The 20,755-nt window shown below is 48.0% G+C and overlaps 1 protein-coding gene and 1 long non-coding RNA gene across 12 annotated transcripts in view; one reads left to right on the top strand and one right to left on the bottom strand.

The window, feature by feature from the left end:
* COLQ (collagen like tail subunit of asymmetric acetylcholinesterase) overlaps window positions 1-20,755 on the top strand; it is a 77,867-nt gene that overhangs the window by 39,894 nt on the left and 17,218 nt on the right. For 6 of the 10 annotated variants that reach the window (XM_073900293.1, XM_073900291.1, XM_073900290.1 and 3 more), the window contains 10 exons: window positions 4,957-5,069; window positions 6,227-6,328; window positions 9,792-9,836; window positions 10,170-10,196; window positions 12,264-12,326; window positions 13,987-14,049; window positions 14,531-14,557; window positions 15,210-15,254; window positions 15,449-15,484; window positions 18,190-18,270. In XM_073900293.1, the coding sequence (XP_073756394.1) occupies window positions 4,957-5,069; window positions 6,227-6,328; window positions 9,792-9,836; window positions 10,170-10,196; window positions 12,264-12,326; window positions 13,987-14,049; window positions 14,531-14,557; window positions 15,210-15,254; window positions 15,449-15,484; window positions 18,190-18,270 (602 nt within the window). The remainder of the gene's footprint in view (window positions 1-4,956; window positions 5,070-6,226; window positions 6,329-9,791; window positions 9,837-10,169; window positions 10,197-12,263; window positions 12,327-13,986; window positions 14,050-14,530; window positions 14,558-15,209; window positions 15,255-15,448; window positions 15,485-18,189; window positions 18,271-20,755) is intronic. The other 4 variants (XM_073900297.1, XM_073900300.1, XM_073900288.1 and 1 more) reach the window with 3 other exon arrangements.
* On the bottom strand, window positions 248-11,337 carry LOC112832040 (uncharacterized). 2 transcript variants are annotated; one of them, XR_012380633.1, is made up of 4 exons: window positions 11,310-11,337; window positions 6,456-6,539; window positions 3,894-3,973; window positions 248-329 (listed from the first exon to the last, which is right to left on the bottom strand). It is a non-coding gene; the product is annotated as an uncharacterized lncRNA (long non-coding RNA). The 2 variants fall into 2 exon arrangements; XR_003210294.2 differs by lacking the exon at window positions 11,310-11,337 and having other exon boundaries at window positions 6,456-8,846.

Raw genomic sequence — 20,755 nt, 5'->3', positions numbered from 1 at the left:
TTTAATACCCATCACCAGGCTAACCCATCCGCCAACCCCCCTCCCCCCTAGAACCCTCAGTTTGTCTCTCAGAGTCCATCATCTCTCATGGTTCGTCTCCCCCTCCGATTTCCCCCCTTCATTCTTCCCCTCCTATCTTCTTCTTCTTCTTCTTTAACATGCAATGTATTGTTTGTTTCAGGGCTACGGGTCTGTGGCTCATCAGTCTTGCACAGACTACTACTCTTTGATTCAAGTCCTTATATTTCCAGAAGTTCGAGTGAATCACACTTTCCAAGGATGTGCCCCAGAGTCAAATGGGTATTGAGTGCAAAGGGCAAAGCCAGTACCTGCAGCGGCAAACAAAACAGAAACAAAACCAAAAATCCAACATTTGCCACAAACCTGCATTAGACCCAGCATTATTTCTACCCATGAATTGGCGCTGCAGCGGCCACGTACAGTATGACTTCAGTGTCTTGAAGTCAGGGCAAGTGGTCCTGAAATTCCGTGGGAATTGGCATTTCCAAGGCAGCTGCCTGGGCCTGAGCCACGCGGCGCACCCGGGTTTCTGCAGGCCCCATGTTCCTACCCACGTGGTTGTTTCCATTACCACAGAGCCTGCTGGGGCTTTACCAAGCTGGACCCTGGGCTCAAACACGAGTCCATGGAGGCAGCCTAGTCCTGAATGAGACCCACAGGCCACTCGGATGACACTAAAATAGACATGTGAAGTCCTGGCTTAGTTGACGGGGAGGGAGGGCCGGGAAAGCTGTTCCCAAACACATCCACCTGATGGAAATATCCTGAACTGGAATGAGCCGTAAATAAACTAGACTGTGCTAAAAACAAACATCTCCAGGGAGTTGTGGCAGGGGTGGGCAGAAATAGATGCTCTTCACCTGCTGAAAGTGAAGTCAAGGTCAAGGGGGAAAGGGCGAGGAGGGATGGGGAGAGATGAACAACGCAGATGCCTCAGCGGGAAAAGCAACTGATAATTTATGTTCACCGAAGAGTTCTCCAGTTTCCAAGAAGAAATAAGAGAATTGCTTTAAATGATTCAGGGTCTCTCATCCGTGGAAGTCCACAGAGAATGTGGGGGTGAAGGGAGGGCATATATGGTCTGCAAAAATCAATGGTGAGGAGTACACATTAGCCACATGAATGTGCCAGCCTCCCAGGTACTCCTGGTGGGCGGAGACTTTGCGAAAAGCCACAACCTCAGCCCTTAGCTGTCGGCTGAGGCCGAAGAGCAGGAAAGGAGAAAGTGCCTCTGGGGGGGGGGGGGGGGGGGGGGGCGTTGAGAGGGTTCTGGAGGGCTGGTGTGTGGCTGCCGCCTTCACCCTGCACCCAGGGCCGGGGGGCGCCATGGAAGCTGCCCTTCCGAGCTTACGCAACACTCTAGGAAAGACACTTGAATGAATTTGAAGAGGAATATGATTGGCATTGATGTCAAGTTTTATAACAACGAAGCTGTCCTATTTTACCCCCTGAGAGAGAGAAAGCAGCCCATGACAGGTGGAACGGATCTGCCGCTCACACCTAGGCCCCAGTGTTCCTGTTGGATGAAAACCATTTCATAGAACAGCATCAGACAAAGGCCAGTCTGCGACTGTGACAGCCCATGACAAAAACAAGACCACTGTGTCACAGTATCTGACACAGACAAAACAAGACCTCCATCCAACTGCAAACATGGCCAACCATCCCTCTGTCCTTGCTAATATGAGTGACGGCTTCTGCTTTATCACCCACAGCTTCCGTCTCCCTCTGCTCTTCTCTTCTAGATAAGAATTAAGGTAGTCATAGGGGCCCCTGGGTGGCTCAGTCGGTTAAGCATCCGCCTTCGGCTCGGGTCATGATCCCAGGGTCCTGGGATTGAGCCCCGCATCGGGCTCCCTGCTCAGTGGGAAGCCTGCTTCTCCCTCTCCCTCTGCCTGCTGCTCCCCCTGCTTGTGCTTTCTCTCTACCTCTGTTAAATAAATAAATAAATAAAAATCTTTAAAAAAAAAAAAAAAAGAATTAAGGTAGTCATAGACTAACTTCCCGACCACATCCAGTCCAGAACGGAGCCAGACTTCGCTTCCTCAAGAGTCTCCCCCAGCATCACCTAGTGAATTCCCCAATCCTAGAACAAATCCTTTCTAACACCCTCTTACGAGATGCTGCACAGTCCCCTGGGGTGTATCCTCCCTCACGATGAGCCAATTGGGCCAGTTTTATGGAACTATACGTGTGCTCCTGATGGCGTTTGGTTGGAAGCCCTTGATACTATATATCTCAGGTAGTTGCTATGGGAGCCCCTTGCCGCCTTCTGAGCTCCTGACCTGTATTTCCACCCATATGTGGAAGAGTGTGGAGATCAAGAGGAAGAACCCTGCCAGTTGTATGACCTTGGGCAAGTTGCTTTACCTCTCGGCCTCAGTTAACTGATCTGTAAAGTGGGGGTGATGATAACAATAGTATTAACTCTCAGGGTTGCTGTGAGGATTAGGTGAATTTATATGTGTGAAGCACTTCAGTGGTGCCTAAGCATGTGTTAAGTGTTTGGTTTTGTTTTGTTTTGTTTTAGTTATTATTATGAATCCAGCAAGCATTTGTGGAATATCTAGTGTGTGTCAGGTACTGTGCTAGAACCTGGGAATTGAAAAAGCACTGTAGTGAGGGAGATACAAGGAAACTGTTTTATCCCACAGGTAAGAACTAACATGGGGGTAAACGCAGGAAAAAGAATATCGCAGGACTCTCAACCTTGGCCTGGAAAGTCAAGGAGAGCTTCCTGGTAGAGGCAGCACCTGACAGTTCTTGATGAATGAATGAGTCTCCAGGATTAGGCTGGGTGGGGATGGAGGGGACGAGTGGGCTATCGGAAGGGCTGTGGCAGCCATTCAAGCTCCAAAGGCCTTGCTGACTGCAGGTCTGAAGCACTAGTCAGGCATCTTTCTGTACCCGCCGCCACCCCCACGGTCTGGCCCAGTGCCTGGCAAAGCATGTGCTCAAATGAACAAACGTCTAACACCAAATTTGACAGCTTTCCCCACAAACCAGTACCTCCTCTGACTTTTCCATCTCCTACTCTCATCACTGTGGTCCCAGGTCCCTGCAACCTCAAAACCACCCTTGATTCTTCCCCCTCTTGCTCTCCTATGACCCACTTCTCCCCTGCGCCTCCTCAGTGGTGTTTGCATCGGTCCCTTTCTTTTTGCCCTCACGGCTTCCGTGGCCCCTGGCAGGCCACCCCCACGTCTGGCTGCTGCAAGATTGTATTGATTTTTTAAATTGTGTATGTATGTTGTATGATTTATGAATTTCATGTCAGGATCATAAAAGGGTCTTCACAAAATATTTCTTACAAGAGGAGGCACTGGGTCAGAGAGGGCCGAGGATCTCTGGCACAGGCTCGTGGAATGCTCCTCCATCGGGGAGTGATCGTGTGGGTGTGCACGGGGCTGCCATTCCTGAGGAGCACCCCCCGGCTGCCTGAGGTCCGCAGCCAGGTCCTGGGGCCCAGGGTGCGAACTGTAGGCAAGCACGGGCCCCCGAGAGAGAAGACTGAAACTGCTGGGTTCAGGGCCGAGAGGCATGCGGTGAAGTGACCTGCCCATATCCTGTGAGGCCAGAGGTTCAACGAAGGGGTGGAGGTGAGGGTATCATCATGAGACCCAAACTGGACACTGTCAGGTTACAGCTTGTGGCAATTATGGGTATTACTGCTGTGAATAGTCTAGTACACGTGTTTTGGTGAACATAGAACCACTTGTCTGTTGGTAAGCACCTAGGAGTGAAGTTGCTGGGCTGTAGGGGATGCCCGTATTCAGCTTCAGGAGACAATACCAAGCAGTTTTCCAAGGAGGCGGAACCAAATTACACTCCCCCTGGCCACTGTATGAGTTCTGTTGGTTCCACGTTCTTACCAACATTTGTTATTTTCTTTCCTCTTCAGTTTAGCCATTCTGGTGGGGTATGTAGTGGTTATCAACCCAGTGTTCAGCAGCTGTGGAATGGATAAGTAGACTGTGGTCTAGTCACACAATGGAACTCTATTCCACATTAACAACCACAAGCAACGCCCAAATGACCCACAAACGCTATGTTGAGCAAAAGAAGCCAAACACAAGAGTTCATATTGTCTGATTCCCTTTATATAAAGTTCCAGAATAGATACAGTGACTCCCAGGGGTTAGAAGTCAGGATGGTGAAGAGGGAGGAGTGCAGAGATTGGACAGGAGCTTATGGGGCTTGTGGATGCTGGAGAGTTGTGTGTTTTGATCCAGGGGCTGGCTTCGAGGGTGTGTTCACTTTGCAGAAATCTATTGGGCCGTAGACTCATGATTTGCATCCTTCTGTAAGGTATACTTCAACATTGAGCATAAACTAACATTGAACTAGGGCAAGGCCCCATGTTCAATGAAGCTATCAGGGTCCAGGGCCCTCCTTCCATCTCCTCACACCCATGTATTGAGTCATTAGACTGTAAACTCGTTAGTGAGCCTGGGTGACACCAATTGTGTGTGTGGAGTCTAGAGTCAAATAGATGTCTTAAATCGAGGCTCTGGGTCTCTTATAATCAATGCCACCTCGGGCCCTGGCTGCCCCCTCCCTGAACAATTCCCTCTGAGCACACTTTCTAAATAATTACCAAACACTTCCTTCTCCTCAGCTATTAGAACGCATTATAAGTCTGAACTTTGCATTCCTTGTCACATCTACAAAATGACAAGTCAGTCCCTGAAGAGGGAGAAATGGACCTTATTATGGTCACAGTGTCCATACCATCTGCTTGTTTATTAACCATCTTCATTCAGCAAAGGCTGGGGGAGAACTGCATCAAGCAGCAAACAGAAGGTGCACTCATATCTAGTGGGTTAGAAATCAGATTCAGAATTCTGGGGTGTCCACACACACCCCAGTCTCCCTGGGGTTCAGTGGGCATGACAGAGGCCCCGGCACTAATGAGCAGCAATTTTCTCTGCACAGCCCTTCCTGGCCTGGATCAAAAGAAGCGTGGTGGCCACAGAGGATGCTGCCTCCTGACGCCCCCTCCACCCCCACTGTTCCCACCACCATTCTTCAGAGGGGGCCGAGGTCTGGTGAGTACCTTAGGGCTTGTGAGAAAACAGAAATGCAGGCTCCCCAGTGCCCGCCACACAGCCCCTCACATCCCCCCACTTGAGGTGAGCGGCCTCCAGATCCTTCTTGAGGGATCCAACCCTTTACTTTCACGCAGCAGGCTGAACCCTAGAATGGGCATTTTGCAGTTTCTGGTGTGTGTCTTGTTCTCCCACTGTCTTAAATAAGTTATGGAGGGAGATTCTTCTCAGCAGGAAATTGAATTTGGCACAGCGTCCCATCTTCCTGAGAACAATGAGGTGAATTTAGAACTTTTGAGGCTCCCTTTAGCTGCTCAGATATGGAATTTCCCCTTTCTTCCCAAGTATTTATGAAATTCCCTTCCACAGCCCATACTGAATGTAGGCTGTTTCTGTGAGGGGATGCAAGACATGGTCCCTCGATAGCCATACTGAGGTGTGAGAGGGAGCAGAATTTGGGAAGAGGGAAAGAGCAGGATTTGGGAAGCTGAGCGAGAAGACAGTGGGCCAGGATATTCTAGGGACTTGGGATTCTCAAATTTTTCCAGAAATTCTAAGACCTGTACTGTCCAATGCAGTAGCCACTAGCCATACGTGACTTAAACACTTTTCATGTGGCTAGTTCCAGTTGAGATGTGCTGTACGTATGGAATACACACTGGATTTTGAAGACTTAGTGTGAAAAAAGAATAAAATGTCTCATTAATAATTTTTAAATATGGAATATATGTTGAAGTGATAATATTTGGGACATATTGGGTTAAATATATTATTAAAATTAATTTCACTTCTTTCTTTTTACCTTTTTTATGTGGCTACCAGAAAATTTAAAACCACATATGTGGCTTGCCTTGGTGGCTTGCATTTTATTTCTGTCGGACAGTGCTGTCCTAGACATTGGATAAAGGCCCCTGAAATGAGCTTCCTAACTCCATCCAAAGTGGCTATTCTATCTCTATAATCCATTCAAACCAGGTATGTCTCAAGACAGAACAGGAACTGGAGGCCCAGAAGGTCATCTTCTTGGGACACTCTTCAAGGTGTCAGGGAAACACCAGTCTTGAGGACTGGACTGGGGAGCAGGACTGTGTCCAGGTGGTGATCCTTCTTCTGTCCCCCAAGTCTGACCTGTCACCATGTGTTGCTTTGCATTGAAGCTTCTCTCCCCAGACATGAAGAATCTCATCCTGGAACTAGAGACCATGCAGTCGTCATGTGCTCAAGGATCGCTCGGCTCCCCTGGGCCCCCTGGCCCCCAGGTTGGTGCATTTCACCAGATCCTCTCCTGCTGTCTTCTGTTCAGAGCAGTGAAGCCCACTGGAAAGAGTCTCTCAGAGCTGCCCCTTTTAAAGTGATATGGGGGCTGTTTTTCCTTCTCTAGCTCACCTCCAGCTCCAGAGCCATGTGGATAGCACACTGATTCTTCTTCTCTGGGTGAATTCTGGCCTCCCAGCCTTGATTTCCTCATCTCTGCAATGGAGATCATAATTACCCCTGCAGTACTGGATTTTGGTGGTGGTGAGGAGTCCAAGTGAGCTGCTACCTAGATGGATGTGATTGTTACTATAATTATCATCAAACACTTGGCGGCAGTGGGTTGCCCCTTCTGTGACCATTGACCCTTGCCAGTAGCCCGAGAAGTGCCTGCATTTGGTGCAGGAAAGTGGAAGTGATGGGGAACTTGTTACTCTGAACTTCATTTGGCCCCCAGATCCTGCAGCCAGGCAGCCCACCGCTCCCCACTGAAGCTAAAGGGCAGAGTGAGGAATAGGCACAATGGTAGAGAAAGGATTTTCTAGGCAAACAAGAGTACCCTCCAGAGACCCTGTCCCACAGGCCGTGGTTCCTCTGGCCTGCCTGGCAGTAGGAGTCCATCAAGGAGGAGCACCCCCTAGCCTGGGCCTTGGGGTCTGCCATGGGGAGGGGAAAGAGGGTATAAGCAGCAGTCAGTTGCCCACATGCCTTATGAATTCTGTCATTCCTTTCTGGGTAATCCCCTCCTATGGCTTCCCATCACGGGAGACTAAGAGCCAAACTCCTCACCCTGGGTTACAGAGCCCCCCCCTCCGCCCCCAGAGGACCCTGCCTGTATCTCTTGCATCGTCTCAGACCACCAATATTACCCACCTGATGCGCATCTCTTGGGTCCTGAAGCATGTCAAGCTCATTCCAGCCTTAGGGCTTTTGCGCCTGTGCTTCTGGCTGTGTGGAATGTTATTCCCTCTGATTTTCACCACAGCCAGCTCCTTTGTCAGAACAGTTTACAGGCCAGGTCCTTAGAAATGCCTTCCTCAACCACCCAGTCTAAAGTAGCCTTCCCCATCACTGTCCATCCCAATGGCCTGTTGTAATTCTCTGCATCATTTTCTCATCTCGTTGTCATGTTCTTATTGGTTTTGTTATTGTCCCTGGTCTCTTTGGTCTTCCCTTTGTCAAATATAAGCTGTCTGGCAAGAACTGACCTACTGTGGCCTACAGGTCTGGCGGCCGCCTGTTTTTGTAATCAAAGTTGTACTGTCTCGGGCTGCCTTTGTGCCACAAGGGCAGAGGTAAGTGACTGTGACAGAGATACTATATCCGAGGCAGAGTCTACAATATTTGTTTGCCTCTTAACAGAGACAGTTCGCCCTGGTCTTGAGAGCAGGGACATTGCCCATCTTGTTCACATGTTGTGCCCAGCCCACACCAGGGCACGGGTTGTCGTAAGCTCTCCATACATATTTGTCAAATGCAATAAAAACAGGCCTTTGGACCCAGAATTAGCTGGAGGCTGCCACAGAGGGGCTAGGAAGTCTGCAGAAAGGCAGGATGGGCCCCCTGAGGGGCACCTCCACGGAGGATTTCCATCTTCCCACGTCTGGCAGTCTCCTCGGGTCTCAGCATACACACATGAGGACCCTAGGGCGTGGGAAGGAAAGGGGGATTCTCTGCTGACTTCAGACCAGCAGCTGTCCAACCATGCTTGTACATCTCGAACCTCACGCAATCCCTTTGAGTCGTGTGGAGATTGTGCTGCCCAACTGGGGGGTGGGATTTGCAGCCCCCTCCATTGCCTTAGAACACAGCGTAAAATGCTGTTCCCAAGCAAAATGAGACCCGTGGACCAGTAACATTGGCATCACCTGGGAGCTTGTTAAAAATGCAGAATCTCATTCTCCCCTCCCCCTACATACACACACACCCCTGCTATCTGAATCTGCATTTTAACAAGACTCCCCAGCTGCATTATCTAAACATCACAGATTGAAAAGCCCTGAGCTAGAGCACAATGGCCTGATAATAAGAAATGAGAGAATGGAACAGTATTCATTCATCCTGCCTGGCATGTGCACGGTCCTGGGGCTCTCTGTCACCCTGGGCTCCCAGGCTTTGGGGAGTGGGGAACCTCTGCCCCTCTGAGTCACACTTTCTGGGAGCACTGGTGCCCCCTGGACTTTGATCCTCGAGGACTTGTATACCCTGCACCTGTGCTATCGGCCCAAGCTGGCCCACGCAGCTCTGAAGTGAAGGGGTGCAGCACTGAGGGCCAGGTGGTGGGGCCAGTGCAGTCCCCAGTGGGTCACCAGGTGGGTGGGTGGCTGGCGAGGGAGGGTGGTGAGGCCGCCCTCCCAGGAAGCCCTCTTTCCACACAAGGGTGCCCAGACCAGGAGGAGTGGGGAGAGAGAGAAGTGGGGAGGAGGGGAAGGTGGGAGGGTGAAAGAAGTGGTGTGGTGGGGGGGGAGGGGAGGGGGAGAGTAGGAAAGGAAGTAACTCTCCCTCTTCCCCTCCCCCCTCCCCAAACAGGAGTATAAACCAGAGACTGTGGTTCCCAAACTTATCTGTTCATTAGAATTCCCTGGGAACTTCAAACATTCCTGAGGCCCCTGTCCCTCTCCTTGAGATTGTGATGTAATTGATCTGGGGTGTGCCTTGGTCTTGGGGATTTTCAAAAGATCCTCAGGGGATTCTAATGTGATAGGTGTGGGAGCCCCTGAGGGGGCTGTTTGGTATTTGAACAAGTCTCACAGGAATCAGATTTCAAACAGGCTCTGTGTTAGGCGTGTTCACCTGCAGATCTTGGGGATGAAGTAGTGGCCTGGTGGGGGTTGATGGATTTCCTCTCTGCTATACTAGGGCATTTGGAAAGCAGTTAGCCTACTGAGCATTTCATAGACGTGTGAGCACAGAGTAGCTGCATTCTGGCTGTGGATGTGCCAAGCTTTAGTGTAGTAAGTAGGTGCTAGAATCCCTGAGCTGGAGTCAGCCCTACTCCTGTGGCTGGACAATGGGACAAAAATGCTCCATTGCCAATATTCTTCACATCTTCAGGAAGGCTTTCCCTGAACCTGGTGCCCATAGATCCAGCACAGAAATTTCTAAGTTGGCTGCTCCTATGTGCAAAGCAGAATGTCCCCTCTGTAAGGGTCGCAGGGAAACTTGGTGAGAGCAGCTGAAAAGATAAGAGAGGTGGTAAAGCATCTTGTTTTCAGCAAACAGCATTTCTTGAAGACTCTGTAGTTATAACCATGGCACCACTGGAAACATAGCTCAGAGAAAGCTGGAAGAGGACAGGGAGCCTAGGTTGGAGGGCACAAGGGGGTCCTTCACGGGGTCCTTGGAGCCCTGAGTCTGCACAGGGAACCAAGCTGCTGGAGGAGCCTCCCTCCCAATCCTGCCTCCCTCACTACCTGTCCTTGCCTTGGTTTGATATATACTTTTTCATTTCTTATCTTGATGGTATAGGGCCCACCGGGACTTCCTGGCAAGATAGGACCAAAGGGAGAAAAGGTATGAGCCACTACTTTCTTCAGTCCACCTCTCCTTGGTAATTCCAGCCTGTATCCTGGGGATGCCATGGAGAATTTTCTGGTTGAGATTTCAAAGCATGTGCTAATTTTGCCTTAGTGCATGAGGATGGGCTCCATAATGATGGGGCTGCTGGTGCAGCTGTGAGATCCCACTGGTGTATTTCAGCTTGGCCCACTGACATGGCAGGGGTGCTGTGAGCGGCCAAGCAGCCAAGCCACATGGTCATGCCCAGTCATCAGCCCTACTAAGCTCTGTGCTTCCAGAACTTCTCTTCCAAAGAAGCCTCTGCTTACCTGTCTTCTTCATCCACAGGGGGAGCTTGGCCTACCAGGAAGGAAGGTATGGTCCATGCTGTTCTGTCAGCATTACCTGGGCAACTGTGCACTGTGGGTGGGGGAGGGGCGTGTGCCTGGGCACGTGCACATGCACTCTTAGGGGTAGGGGGGGACTAGCAGTGCACTTCCTTGGGCCACAATACCCAGGTGGACAATAATAACACTGCCATTTTGATGATGACAGTGGGCTCTTTCTGCCTGTTCTTTTGCTCAAGTGCTAGAGCCTGCTACTACCAGACATTTGGACTTCTCCCAGGGGCTGCCAGGCCTGGCCAAATTTCCCCCAACCTCAGACCATCTCATCCTGCCACCCATTAGAGAAAGGCCCCAACCAGTGGCACGAAATGACTCTCACTGTCTATTTGATTACACTGGAACAAAGTGCAAAACAGAAGCAAATGGCTTTTGCCTTTTGGCCCAGCTGAAATAAGTGGGAGTTACTTAAGGTCACAGGCACTCCGAGTGAACCAAACACATGTCATCAAGACTCTCATTCATGTCAGGAAAGAGTAAACCAGCAGCCACTCACTGTGGTCAGTGGATACTGGCACTGAAACTGTGGGTCTCAGGGGTAGAAGGAGGTGCAAGACTTTGGCCAAAAAAGATGTCCATGATTCTAAATATAAATTACTATTTTTCTGGTTACATGTTTTACTCAAATGGTTTCACTATCAACAGAAGCCTCAAACAGACCTTTGCAAAGCAAAATTACCTCCCTCCAGGGCCCAAATCACAGCTCCACCTGAGGCACAGTGGTTATCTGAAGTGCTGGGCTGGAAAGGATTCTTGGATGGTCTCCATACTCAGAACTAACAAGGACCATGATTGATCATGGGCTGCCATGAACATCATGACGTCTGCCATGAACAGGGGTGGCGAGAGCAGAAACCAGTACACATGCCAGCATTTGTGATCTCTGGTTTAGGGGTTGAGCCTTCCATGTGTCTAGCTAGGCTAACTGTGAAATTAGCCAATGGTTGCAGAGGTTGGGATGGACCCCAAGTCCCTGCTCCCCCTTTTCTTGTAAGGCTTGCTCTGCCATAGCTCCTGGCTTAGGCTGGTTTCCCTAGAAGCAGAGGTAGAGGCCACGTGTGCCATGTGCAAGCGAATGACTTACGGGAGCGCTCTCAGGAGGATCCTGAGGGGAAGGGGAGCTGGATGGTACAGGGGAAGAAGCCCAGCTTGGGCACGGTGTCAGACGAAGTCCATCTTCAGCCTCATTCCTAGGGGAGCTCTGGAGTGTGAACTGCACCACAGAGTTTGTCCTGCCTTGAGGTAAGGGAGTTGGGCTGTTGGCTGCAGGGAGAACAGGTACATAAATTGCTGGGCAGCTCCAGTTGCCCATGGGCAAATTCCACAGTTGCAGGTTGCAGGAATGAGAGGTGGCAACAAGGCAGTTAGCCCCTGGGGGATGGGCACAGTGAGCAAGTGAAAAAGTTTTTGAGGGAGTACCAACAGCATCTCCTAGTGCACCCCAAACAAAATCCTATCCCATTCCACACTATATCCTGGGGGAGAACCTACTGCAATGCAAGGAACATTTGGGTGGGTGGAGGTGACAAAGCTCAAAAACCAAGAAGTTTAGAATCCCTTCTCCAGGGTGCCTGGGTGGCTCAGTTGGTTAAGCGACTGCCTTCGGCTCAGGTCATGATCCTGGAGTCCCAGGATCGAGTCCTGCATCGGGCTCCCTGCTGAGCAGAAAGTCTGCTTCTCCTTCTGACCCTCCCCCCTCTCATGCTCTATCTCATTCTCTCTCTCAAATAAATAAATAAAATAAAATAAAATAAAATAAAATAAAAAAGAATCCCTTCTCCACCACCTTCCTTTCTTTCCCTCCCACCTTCTATTTCTTGGGTAGAATAAGGTCTTCTGTGTTGACATAATGTGATGCCAAGGACTTGAACTTATATCTAAGTAACCCAACTTCCGAGGCTATCAGTCTTTGGAAGGTGAACCCAGAGGCCATGCTTAGGGACCCCACAGTTCCCTTTGGACCCCCAAAACAAATCTTATTTCCTGGAAGGAGGGAAAGAAACCCAATCACCCTGACTTTCGTTGTTCATTTTTGAAGGGTAGACCTGGCCCCCCAGGTGTTCCTGGCATGCCCGGGCCAGTCGGCCCTGAAGGACTCAGGGTAAGTTTGGCACACTCTCGGGGCTCGTGTGGTATCAGAACATGAGGGAGAAGATGTCAGCCCCCCTGGCCTTTGGCCCATAGTGAAACTCATTTCCTTGAGAGGAGGAAGGAGAAGAGAAGATGAGGATTGCCCAGAGGTCCCCAAATACTTTCTCCTTCACCTGGACTATAAGACCTTGGTCCATGCAACAGCTCTGCTCCTGTTGGGGGGAGCAATGAGGGTCTGCTCCCCTCTTTTGCAGGGGCCCTGGTTCTCCTTCGTCCTCAGAGTTAGCATGCAATTCTTTCGTTTCCCCAAGATGACCCCAAGAGGGTCTTGGGTCTGGAAAGCTATTGGCAGGAGACTGGGGGTTGAGGGGTGGGCCCTGGCTAGCTGGAAAGACTGGAATCCTACATTTAGACAGGGATTGCCAAATGCCCATAAAATCCCATTCTTCAGACAGATTATGGGAAACTGACACATTCACATCCACGCCTTTGTTTATATTCTTCTACTTTGGTCATAAACTGTTGGGTGTAGATTTGACCTGCAGAAATCAGGGGTGGGCAGGTGAACGTCTATATACTCTGATTTACTTACCAGCTGTATTTATTATGGGAATAGAAAACTGTGTTCCCAGCGCTCTTAGGAAAAGTTCCAAGGATATTTTTTCTAAAAATCCACTGTGTAGAGCTAAACTGTCCAATATGGCAGCAACTAGCCGTATGAGTCCTTAAAATGTGGCTGGTACAACTGAGGAACTGAATTTTTTATTTAAGTTTGAATTTAAAGACCTTTACTCAGTTCAGTTATTTGAAAATCTTTACGCATGTTTGGAGCAACTTGAATGTGTGAATCTGCTTTTTCAACTCTAAATTTTATGAAATCTAAATACAGATCAAATATGTATGAAAATTTAATGCCTGAATTGAGATGTGACTTAAATGTAAAATACACAACAGATTTCAAATATTTATTATGAAAAATAGAATGTAAAATACCTCACTAATTTTATATTGGTTATATGTTCAAATGCTAATTAGATTAAATAAAATGTTATTAAAGTTAATTTTACCAGTTTTAGTGTGACTTCTAAAAAATTCTTAATTAAGTGCAAGTACCTTATATTTCTACTTTTTAGCCCTGGTATATAATTTTTAGCACAGACGGTACAGAGCCCACCCATGAGTCTTAGCCCCCTGTCTCAGTAATGCATGCCCAGAGGCTGATGTTCACTCTGTTTGGCTGCAAATCTAGGATGAGAGTATATGGAAATGCCTGAAAGGCCCTCCCTATGCAAAGAACAAAGCAGGTGAAGTTTTTTAGGGGGTGCTGACACTTAGTCCTATGAGGCCCCAGTGCCCCCATGCTCTCTCCCCACCCTTTCACAACACACTCCAGGAATAGATGGAGCATTTATAGCATCTTAGCGTTTAGTTTGGAGATCTGCTCTGCCTGGGGCAATTTCATTTTATGTTTAGTCTCAAATACCAGAATGAAATGTGGACCATAGAGCCTTGAACCCCTGGGAGTGAGCAAGGGGGCATGTGGGGTCCTCAGATTCACCAGCCAGCCCCAGTGTCCCTAGTTCCATCTTAATCTTGCCCATGATTCTCCTGGTTCTGTTTCTCTAGTAAAAGTCACTGTAGGTCCTTTCCCCTTCTTCTAATTCCCACAGGGTGAAAAAGGTGACCTGGGTATGATGGGCTTGCCAGGGTCAAGAGGACCAATGGGCTCCAAGGTCAGTGTGTTGGTCCAGGTGGACATTCCCAGGTCTTCTCACTAAGGTTCTGGAACAGCTGCTGTCCACAAAGTCGGGACTGGGTGGAGCTGCCGTCCCAGGTTGGGGGAACATCAGAAATATTGGAAAGCCCAGTGCCAGAGTGCTTGCCTTTATCAGCCCTTTGGGGGACATGATGCCTGGGACACAGGGCATGGAGATGACCTTCTCCTGGGCAGGGAGAGTCCAGCTTCTGAACAACAAAGCAGATGGAAACCTTTGTTCATGCCTTTGTGGTTAAGAAAAGCAATGTTCTTTTTAGGCCTGGTATAAACATAACCCTCAGGGACATCTTTGTGTTTACTGTTACAACCCCCACTAAAACTTGCAGCACCAGGTGGGGACACACCTCACCATCATATTCAGGGATTCCTTCTACTCTTGCACCAAACCCAAAGTTCCTATAAGGCTGATCCTAAATGTACCTTTTGCTTTCTTTTAGGGTTACCCTGGATCCAGAGGGGAAAAGGTTAGTGTTTGTCTCTGGTGGCTTCCCAGAACCTGGTCTGGGCTATTGGCTCTGGGATCAATGATAAGCAAAGGACAGGCCCAGGTTTCTCTTAAGTTAGTGACTATAGTGACCATTCCTAGATATTTCCCTGTCCATCATTGGGCTGAGAGAGCAGTGAGGGGTCTCCTGAGGCAGGGCATGGGCAAGGGAGGAGCTCCAGTGGAGGTAGAGGCCTCTCACATGGAGCAGACGAGCAGTTGAAGGTTTTGCCCGGTGGAGAGGGAACACTGCTTTGGCGGGTACTGGAAGAAGATGGCTGACGTGTGTCTTTAGACTAAGCTTCCATCACACAACCCTCTCATCTGTCAAAAACCAAACCAAACAGAACAAAAAACCCAGCCAGAAACTGGGGACAAATTTCCTACAGGATGAGAGAGGATCTGGGACCCAGAATTTTCTGTGAGTTGTCTTTCATTAATGCAAAGGGTCTTTGTGGTCCAAATAAAAGGTAGATCACAAAGCATTCCTTCCTTGGGCAAGTCACCTAATCTCCGAGCCTACTTCTTTGCCTGTAAAATGAGGGTATTGGCTTAGGGAGATTTCATTGTGAAATGCTCCAATTTTCCCCCCAGGGTATTAACTCTGACTCTCTGCTGTGGTTTCCTCCTAGGGATCCAGAGGTGAAAAGGGTGACCTGGGTCCCAAAGGAGAAAAGGTAATGGCCTTTGCACGGAATGATAAACTACAACGGAAGCGGCAGCCCCTTGTGGGCTGTCCAGCTGACTAGCTGGCTGACTGACTGAGTGACTAACTGGGCTCTTATCTTGAAAATGGTGGACCACACTCTTCTACAGCCCTCTTAGGCCCTCTCTTAAGAGATAGTCACTCTATGTGTCACTCTCTTCACAGGGTTTCCCGGGATTTCCTGGAATGCTGGGGCAGAAAGTAAGTACTTAAAAGTAGTAAGAAGAGGGCTCGGTAACAAATTAGACCTTCTACACACTACACAAAGAGCTCTGCCTCTCTGTCCATCAGGCGGAGAAAGTGGGTTTTTCCATGGAAGGTTCTGGTTTGGAAGAGGAGCAAGTTGCGGTGCACATTGATGAGAGGGTGCCTACATGGTCTGAGACCTCCCTCCAGTTCAGTGGGAGGGAGAGGACACCCCATCCGGGTAGAGAGACCTTTCTTTGCATCTCCTACCTCTCAGGAAGGCATCATGACAGAGGGATCAGATCTGAGCTGCCATGGTCAAGGGCCCCAGTGTGAGGCACAGGCATCTTTGGCCTAAGGCCATTGCTGGCAGCACTCAACTCCGACCTTCTTCAAGGGAGCCCTCAGTACGTAGAGTTATTTTAGTTAAATTTTTTATTTAAACAGTTAAATATTTAGTGGGATTTCATGGATATCTAGCTGGGAACAAGGCTTACTAAATATGGAGTTCATTCAGTTGACTTGAAGAAAAATATCCAAAAACTAACAATAGAGGGGTGTGTAGATACGACAAAAATTGTGAAAGTGGCAACTGACTGGCAGATTTCTGGAAACTTCTACTTAGGGTTAGGGTCTGGTGAAGAATGGGGGGTGGTGAGAGGTGTCAGGCGATAAAGAGAGAACGTGAGAGTGTACCTAACTGGCCACTGAAAACACCTCTATCTAACGTTGTAATGGTGGTTCCTCATGCTGAAAGCCAGTTGACCTGGGAGGTTGTCATTTTTCCCCAAGTCTCAGAGCATAGTATTCTTTAAACATGCAAATGAATGCTTTCTTAGAATCCTAATTGTTTTTCAACTTTATCTTAAAGTTTTCTTTTCCAAACTCAAACGATTTTTGTCTGATGTTCAGCCAGGAGAACGTATTTAAATAATTTCAGTCATCTGACAGTAATTTATTATTATTTAGCACTGCCTTAAGCAGTTCCTGCTATTCCCTAGGTGGAATGTTGGGTTAAAAATAAATAATTACATAAGCAAGTTAAAGGAAACATTAAAAGAGAAAAAAAATAATTTGATTTAAAAATATTTAGGCTAGGTTTTCATTCAGTGCAAGAGTGAACATCAAAGAATAATAAATTATTGTGGAATTAAGTATGACAGCTTCTCTGGCCTCTGCACCCTTTACTAGACTTGCCATCTAGAGTTCTCTTTCCCTTTCATGGCAGGCTGTTTTGAGACAAAGATGGTATGATAACAATAATTAGGTCTTAGAAATTAGATCAAGAACTTACTGGCTGCTTCCAGTTGATGAAGAGAGGGGCCAAACTTCCTTCTGCCAATCTTTAAAAAGAAACAAAAAAACAAAACCAAAAACCACTTACACTGTTTATGCTGCTGTTTTGTCCAAGCCAGACAAAATACCCCGAGACCCCCTCTAAACAGCTGAGGAGAACTGTACAAACCTCTCTGTAGCCACATAGAATCCGTGTTATCCTCCCACACTTTTGAAATGTCTAGATGCTGGAGGACATGACAGTTGGGAAGAAATCACAGGTTTAAGAACAAATCTTGGTGTGGCAAGATGTTGATGGCTTAGATAGGGACAAATTTGTTACATTGGCTGAGTGACAGATAATTTCAGAGCTTTATGCTTGGTCCTTACTCTGTATTAGTTTTTTCTGAAATTTTCTATTGTGTTTTACTTCCTCTGACTTCCATGTGGAGAGCCTTCTGGGTGTTTGTTGTTCTCTCTGAGTGCCTGGGGTAGCTCTTCATGGACACTGGCTGCTGACTAACAGAAACTCTCAGGGTTGCTCTTGCTAAACTTAGCTTGGTGGTGGTGCATCCTGGGCTCTAGAGGGATAACTGGAGGTAGGAATGATGTTCTGTGGGGTCCTTGACCCAAAGAAACAACAGGTGGCCCTGCAATTCCAGAAGAACACAGGGCAGGAGAGAAGCTATAATGGAGAAATGGGTTTGACAAAAAGTTGGCCTTAAGCTACGGAATTCTGCAACTGGTGCGTTTGGCTCTGATAGCTCAGAGTAGGGCTTTTCAATTAAGAGTACTGTTGACATTGCTTTCCGTGCCTTTTACAATAATTATGTTGAGCATATGAATATATGTCTGGAACATTTTTCCCCACAGTTTTCATCTAACTCAAATGAAACTGAGCTGGAACTAAACCAGTTTTTATAGAAGAGTAGGCAAATGTATAACCCTAAATAAAGGTCCTTACATGTGGAGAAAATTTCCAAAGATGATAGTTGTCAAAACTGTGTTCAATCATTCAAAAACTCATAGATTGGAATTCATGCTAAAAACGAAACACCATACAATTTCGACCAAAAGAGAAAGCATTTTTCCCCGGCAGCGTGCCATGTCACAGGCACACATGTCACTGACATGCAGGAACCTCCTACTTTGGCCATTCAGGATTGTGATTTGGGACACCAAAATGTGTGCTGCCCAGCAGCTGTCTCTCTCGGATAATAAATAACCCACCTGGGGTAACCTTCTCCTTCCCTTCCTCTTCCTTGAAAAACCTATCTCCCTTTCACATGACTTCATCACTTTCCCAGTTTCCCACACTGGCCAGTTGCAAGAGGTGTAGAGTGATCAGGGGCACTGCCCTCATGACCAATGATTGGACGGACCTATAGAGATGTGCCTGCTCCGCATGCCCTAATTCCTTTCTTGCGTCCCTTTCTCCTTTCCAGGGTGAAATGGGTCCACAGGGTGAGCCTGGGATAACAGGACCCAGAGGGCCCAGAGGAAGACCAGGCAAACGCGGCAAGCCGGTAAGTCTCCCAGGGCTTGCCATGCCCCTGAAGTCAGACCCTCCTGATGTAGGCAGGTGGTGTAGAGAGGCAGCCGGCTGAAGCCAATCAGGAATATTCCCTAGGCACAATCCCCCGTGTCCTCGAGGCTGGCGGGCAGAAAGAGCACCACTCCCAGGAGCTCCTGTTTCTCTAGGCTAGCTAGGGGTTGAAGCAGGTGGGAGCGAACGCTCCATTCAAACCGTGTCCAAGGCCGGAAGTAAGAGTAGATCTTTGGTTCATGAGAATGGGTCTATCTTAACCAAAGCAACGGCGAATAGAAGCCGGATCTGGTTGTTCATCCAGAAGACTTGCTTTTTGCCTCAATGCCCTAGACACAGATGGAGTCTTGGAGAACAGCCCAAATATCTCCTTGTGGTTGAAGGGTCTTCTGGGTCTCAAAGATACAGTGGTTTTGCCCAGGCCCCTGAGAAATCAGACCCCCAACTTGTAAGTGACTCCACTCTCCTTATGGGCACTATTAAGGGCTTAGGGAAGTTGTCCATTCTGAAATCCCCCTGGTCAGAAGGCACGGGTGTCAAACCATGTGATGTGATAGGGAAAGGAAAGATGAAGGCCCATTTGCCTTAGCTGGCTTTAGAGCTGTGTTGAGTGCCTCAGAGGAACTCCTCATCTTTTCTCTAATGGACAGGCATTCCTTTCCTTTTTTGGTTGTCAGTTTGTAGGCTTTTTACTTCTTTTCCCATTACAAGTGTAATATATGCTCATCACAGAAAACCTGGAAAATTCAGAAAATAGGAGGGAAGTCATCTAAAGGCCTAACACCCAGACATCACCATTTCAGCGTACTTCCTTCCAGTGTTATTTCTTTGTGAACTTTCTAGTTGTTCGTGTCTTTTATATCCAATATATAGTTGTTGTATCCTAAAACTGTAACTTGAAATCACAGCATACACATTTTTGCTCATCACTGCGCATACTGTTTTTTTAAGATTTATTTATATGTGAGAGAGCGAGCGAGCACACACACATGTGCACAAGTCAGGGGTGGGGAGGTACAGAGGGAGAGGAAGAGAATCCCAAGCAGACTCCCCACTAAGCACGGAGCCTGACAGAGGCCTCGATCCCATGATCCTGAGACCACGATCCGAGCCAAAACCAAGAGTCAGACACAACCGACTGAGCCACCCAGGCGCCCCCTCATTAAGCATTTTTAAACATCTTTTTAAAATGTCTGCAGTCACATTTTGTAAATGAGTAATCAGTAGATTGCTTGGACAAGAGAGGCCCAACCAAATTATATATAATGCTGAGAGGTGAACATCTTTGGGTGCAAACCTTTCTCCATTCTTATGTTTTCATTCTTTCCTTAGGCTAGATCCGTGGTGCTCAAACTTTAGTGTCTGAGTAAGCTGGGGGCCGATTAGATGCAGGTTTTCTGCCTCAGGTGCCATGGTTGTAGTTCCAGGTTTGCCTCTCATCACCCCCAGTGCCTAGGCCTTACTTCCCAGAGCATCTGATATAATTGACCTGGCTTGGGGCTCCAGCATGGGTGGTTGTTTTTTAAAGCTCTCCACATGATTTTTTTTTTTTTAAGATTTCATTTATTTATTTGAGAGAGAGAGTGAGCATGAACAGGGGGATGGGCAGAGGCAGAGGGAGAAGCAGACTCCCCACTGAGCAGGGAGCCTGACGTGGGGCTCGATCCCAGGACCCTGGGATCATGACCTGAGCTGAAGGCAGATTGTTAACCGACTGAGCCACACAGGTGCCCCTCTCCACATGACTCTAGTAGGTAGCCAGGGTTCAAAACAATGGTAACAGTATGAAACCAATTCTGGTCTTTTCCAAGCGAACTTAGGAATGACACAGCCTCCAACCTGAATACAAATTCCACTATAACTTCTGAAGTTGCAGTAGTCCAGTTCAGTTTTCTAAGTCTTAAATGGCTGGCATGTCCATGACTTCACAGTGATGCCACAATTCCCTAAAAACTTGGCTCAGGAAAAGGAGAAAAAAAAAAGGAAAATCTTTTTCTTCCCTACTGCTGATTCCATGCAGAATGTTTTATGCTTGGGGTTCAAGAAGTGTGCTGGCTTCGGTCCTTCTGGTGTTTTTCTTGGACAGTGTTTGTCTTTTCCTGGTGACGGCTTGAGACAAGAAGGCTATTTCCTGACACTGTTGAGAATGATTCAGTCGGAGCAATCTTAGAACTACCCCAGGACCATGTGTGGGAGCTGAGAGAAATGAGTTCATCCTTCCTACAAGATGTTATAAACAAGCCGAGTGCGCCCCAAACCCTCCCCGCCTGTCTAGACAGCAGATACTTTAGTTGTTAGCCTTGGGAGACCGCCATGGTCCTTTTCTTTCTTTTCTTTCTTTTTTTTTTTTTTTTTAAAAATCCTGAATTAGTTTCCTACCATAGGGTCTTATACATTGAATGTTGCTGGGCCAGTGGTGTTAAGAGTTTCTGGAGGTTATCATAAGTCGATCCAACTCCTGGAAT

This window comes from Callorhinus ursinus, unplaced genomic scaffold (genome assembly GCF_003265705.2).
Source record: "Callorhinus ursinus isolate GAN/ISIS: 27379988/994484 unplaced genomic scaffold, GSC_fseal_2.0 scaffold1, whole genome shotgun sequence".
In the NCBI taxonomy this organism is placed as follows: Eukaryota; Metazoa; Chordata; class Mammalia; order Carnivora; family Otariidae; genus Callorhinus; species Callorhinus ursinus.
Note: the sequence above shows the minus strand (reverse complement) of the source record. Positions and strands in the feature narration are given on the sequence as shown.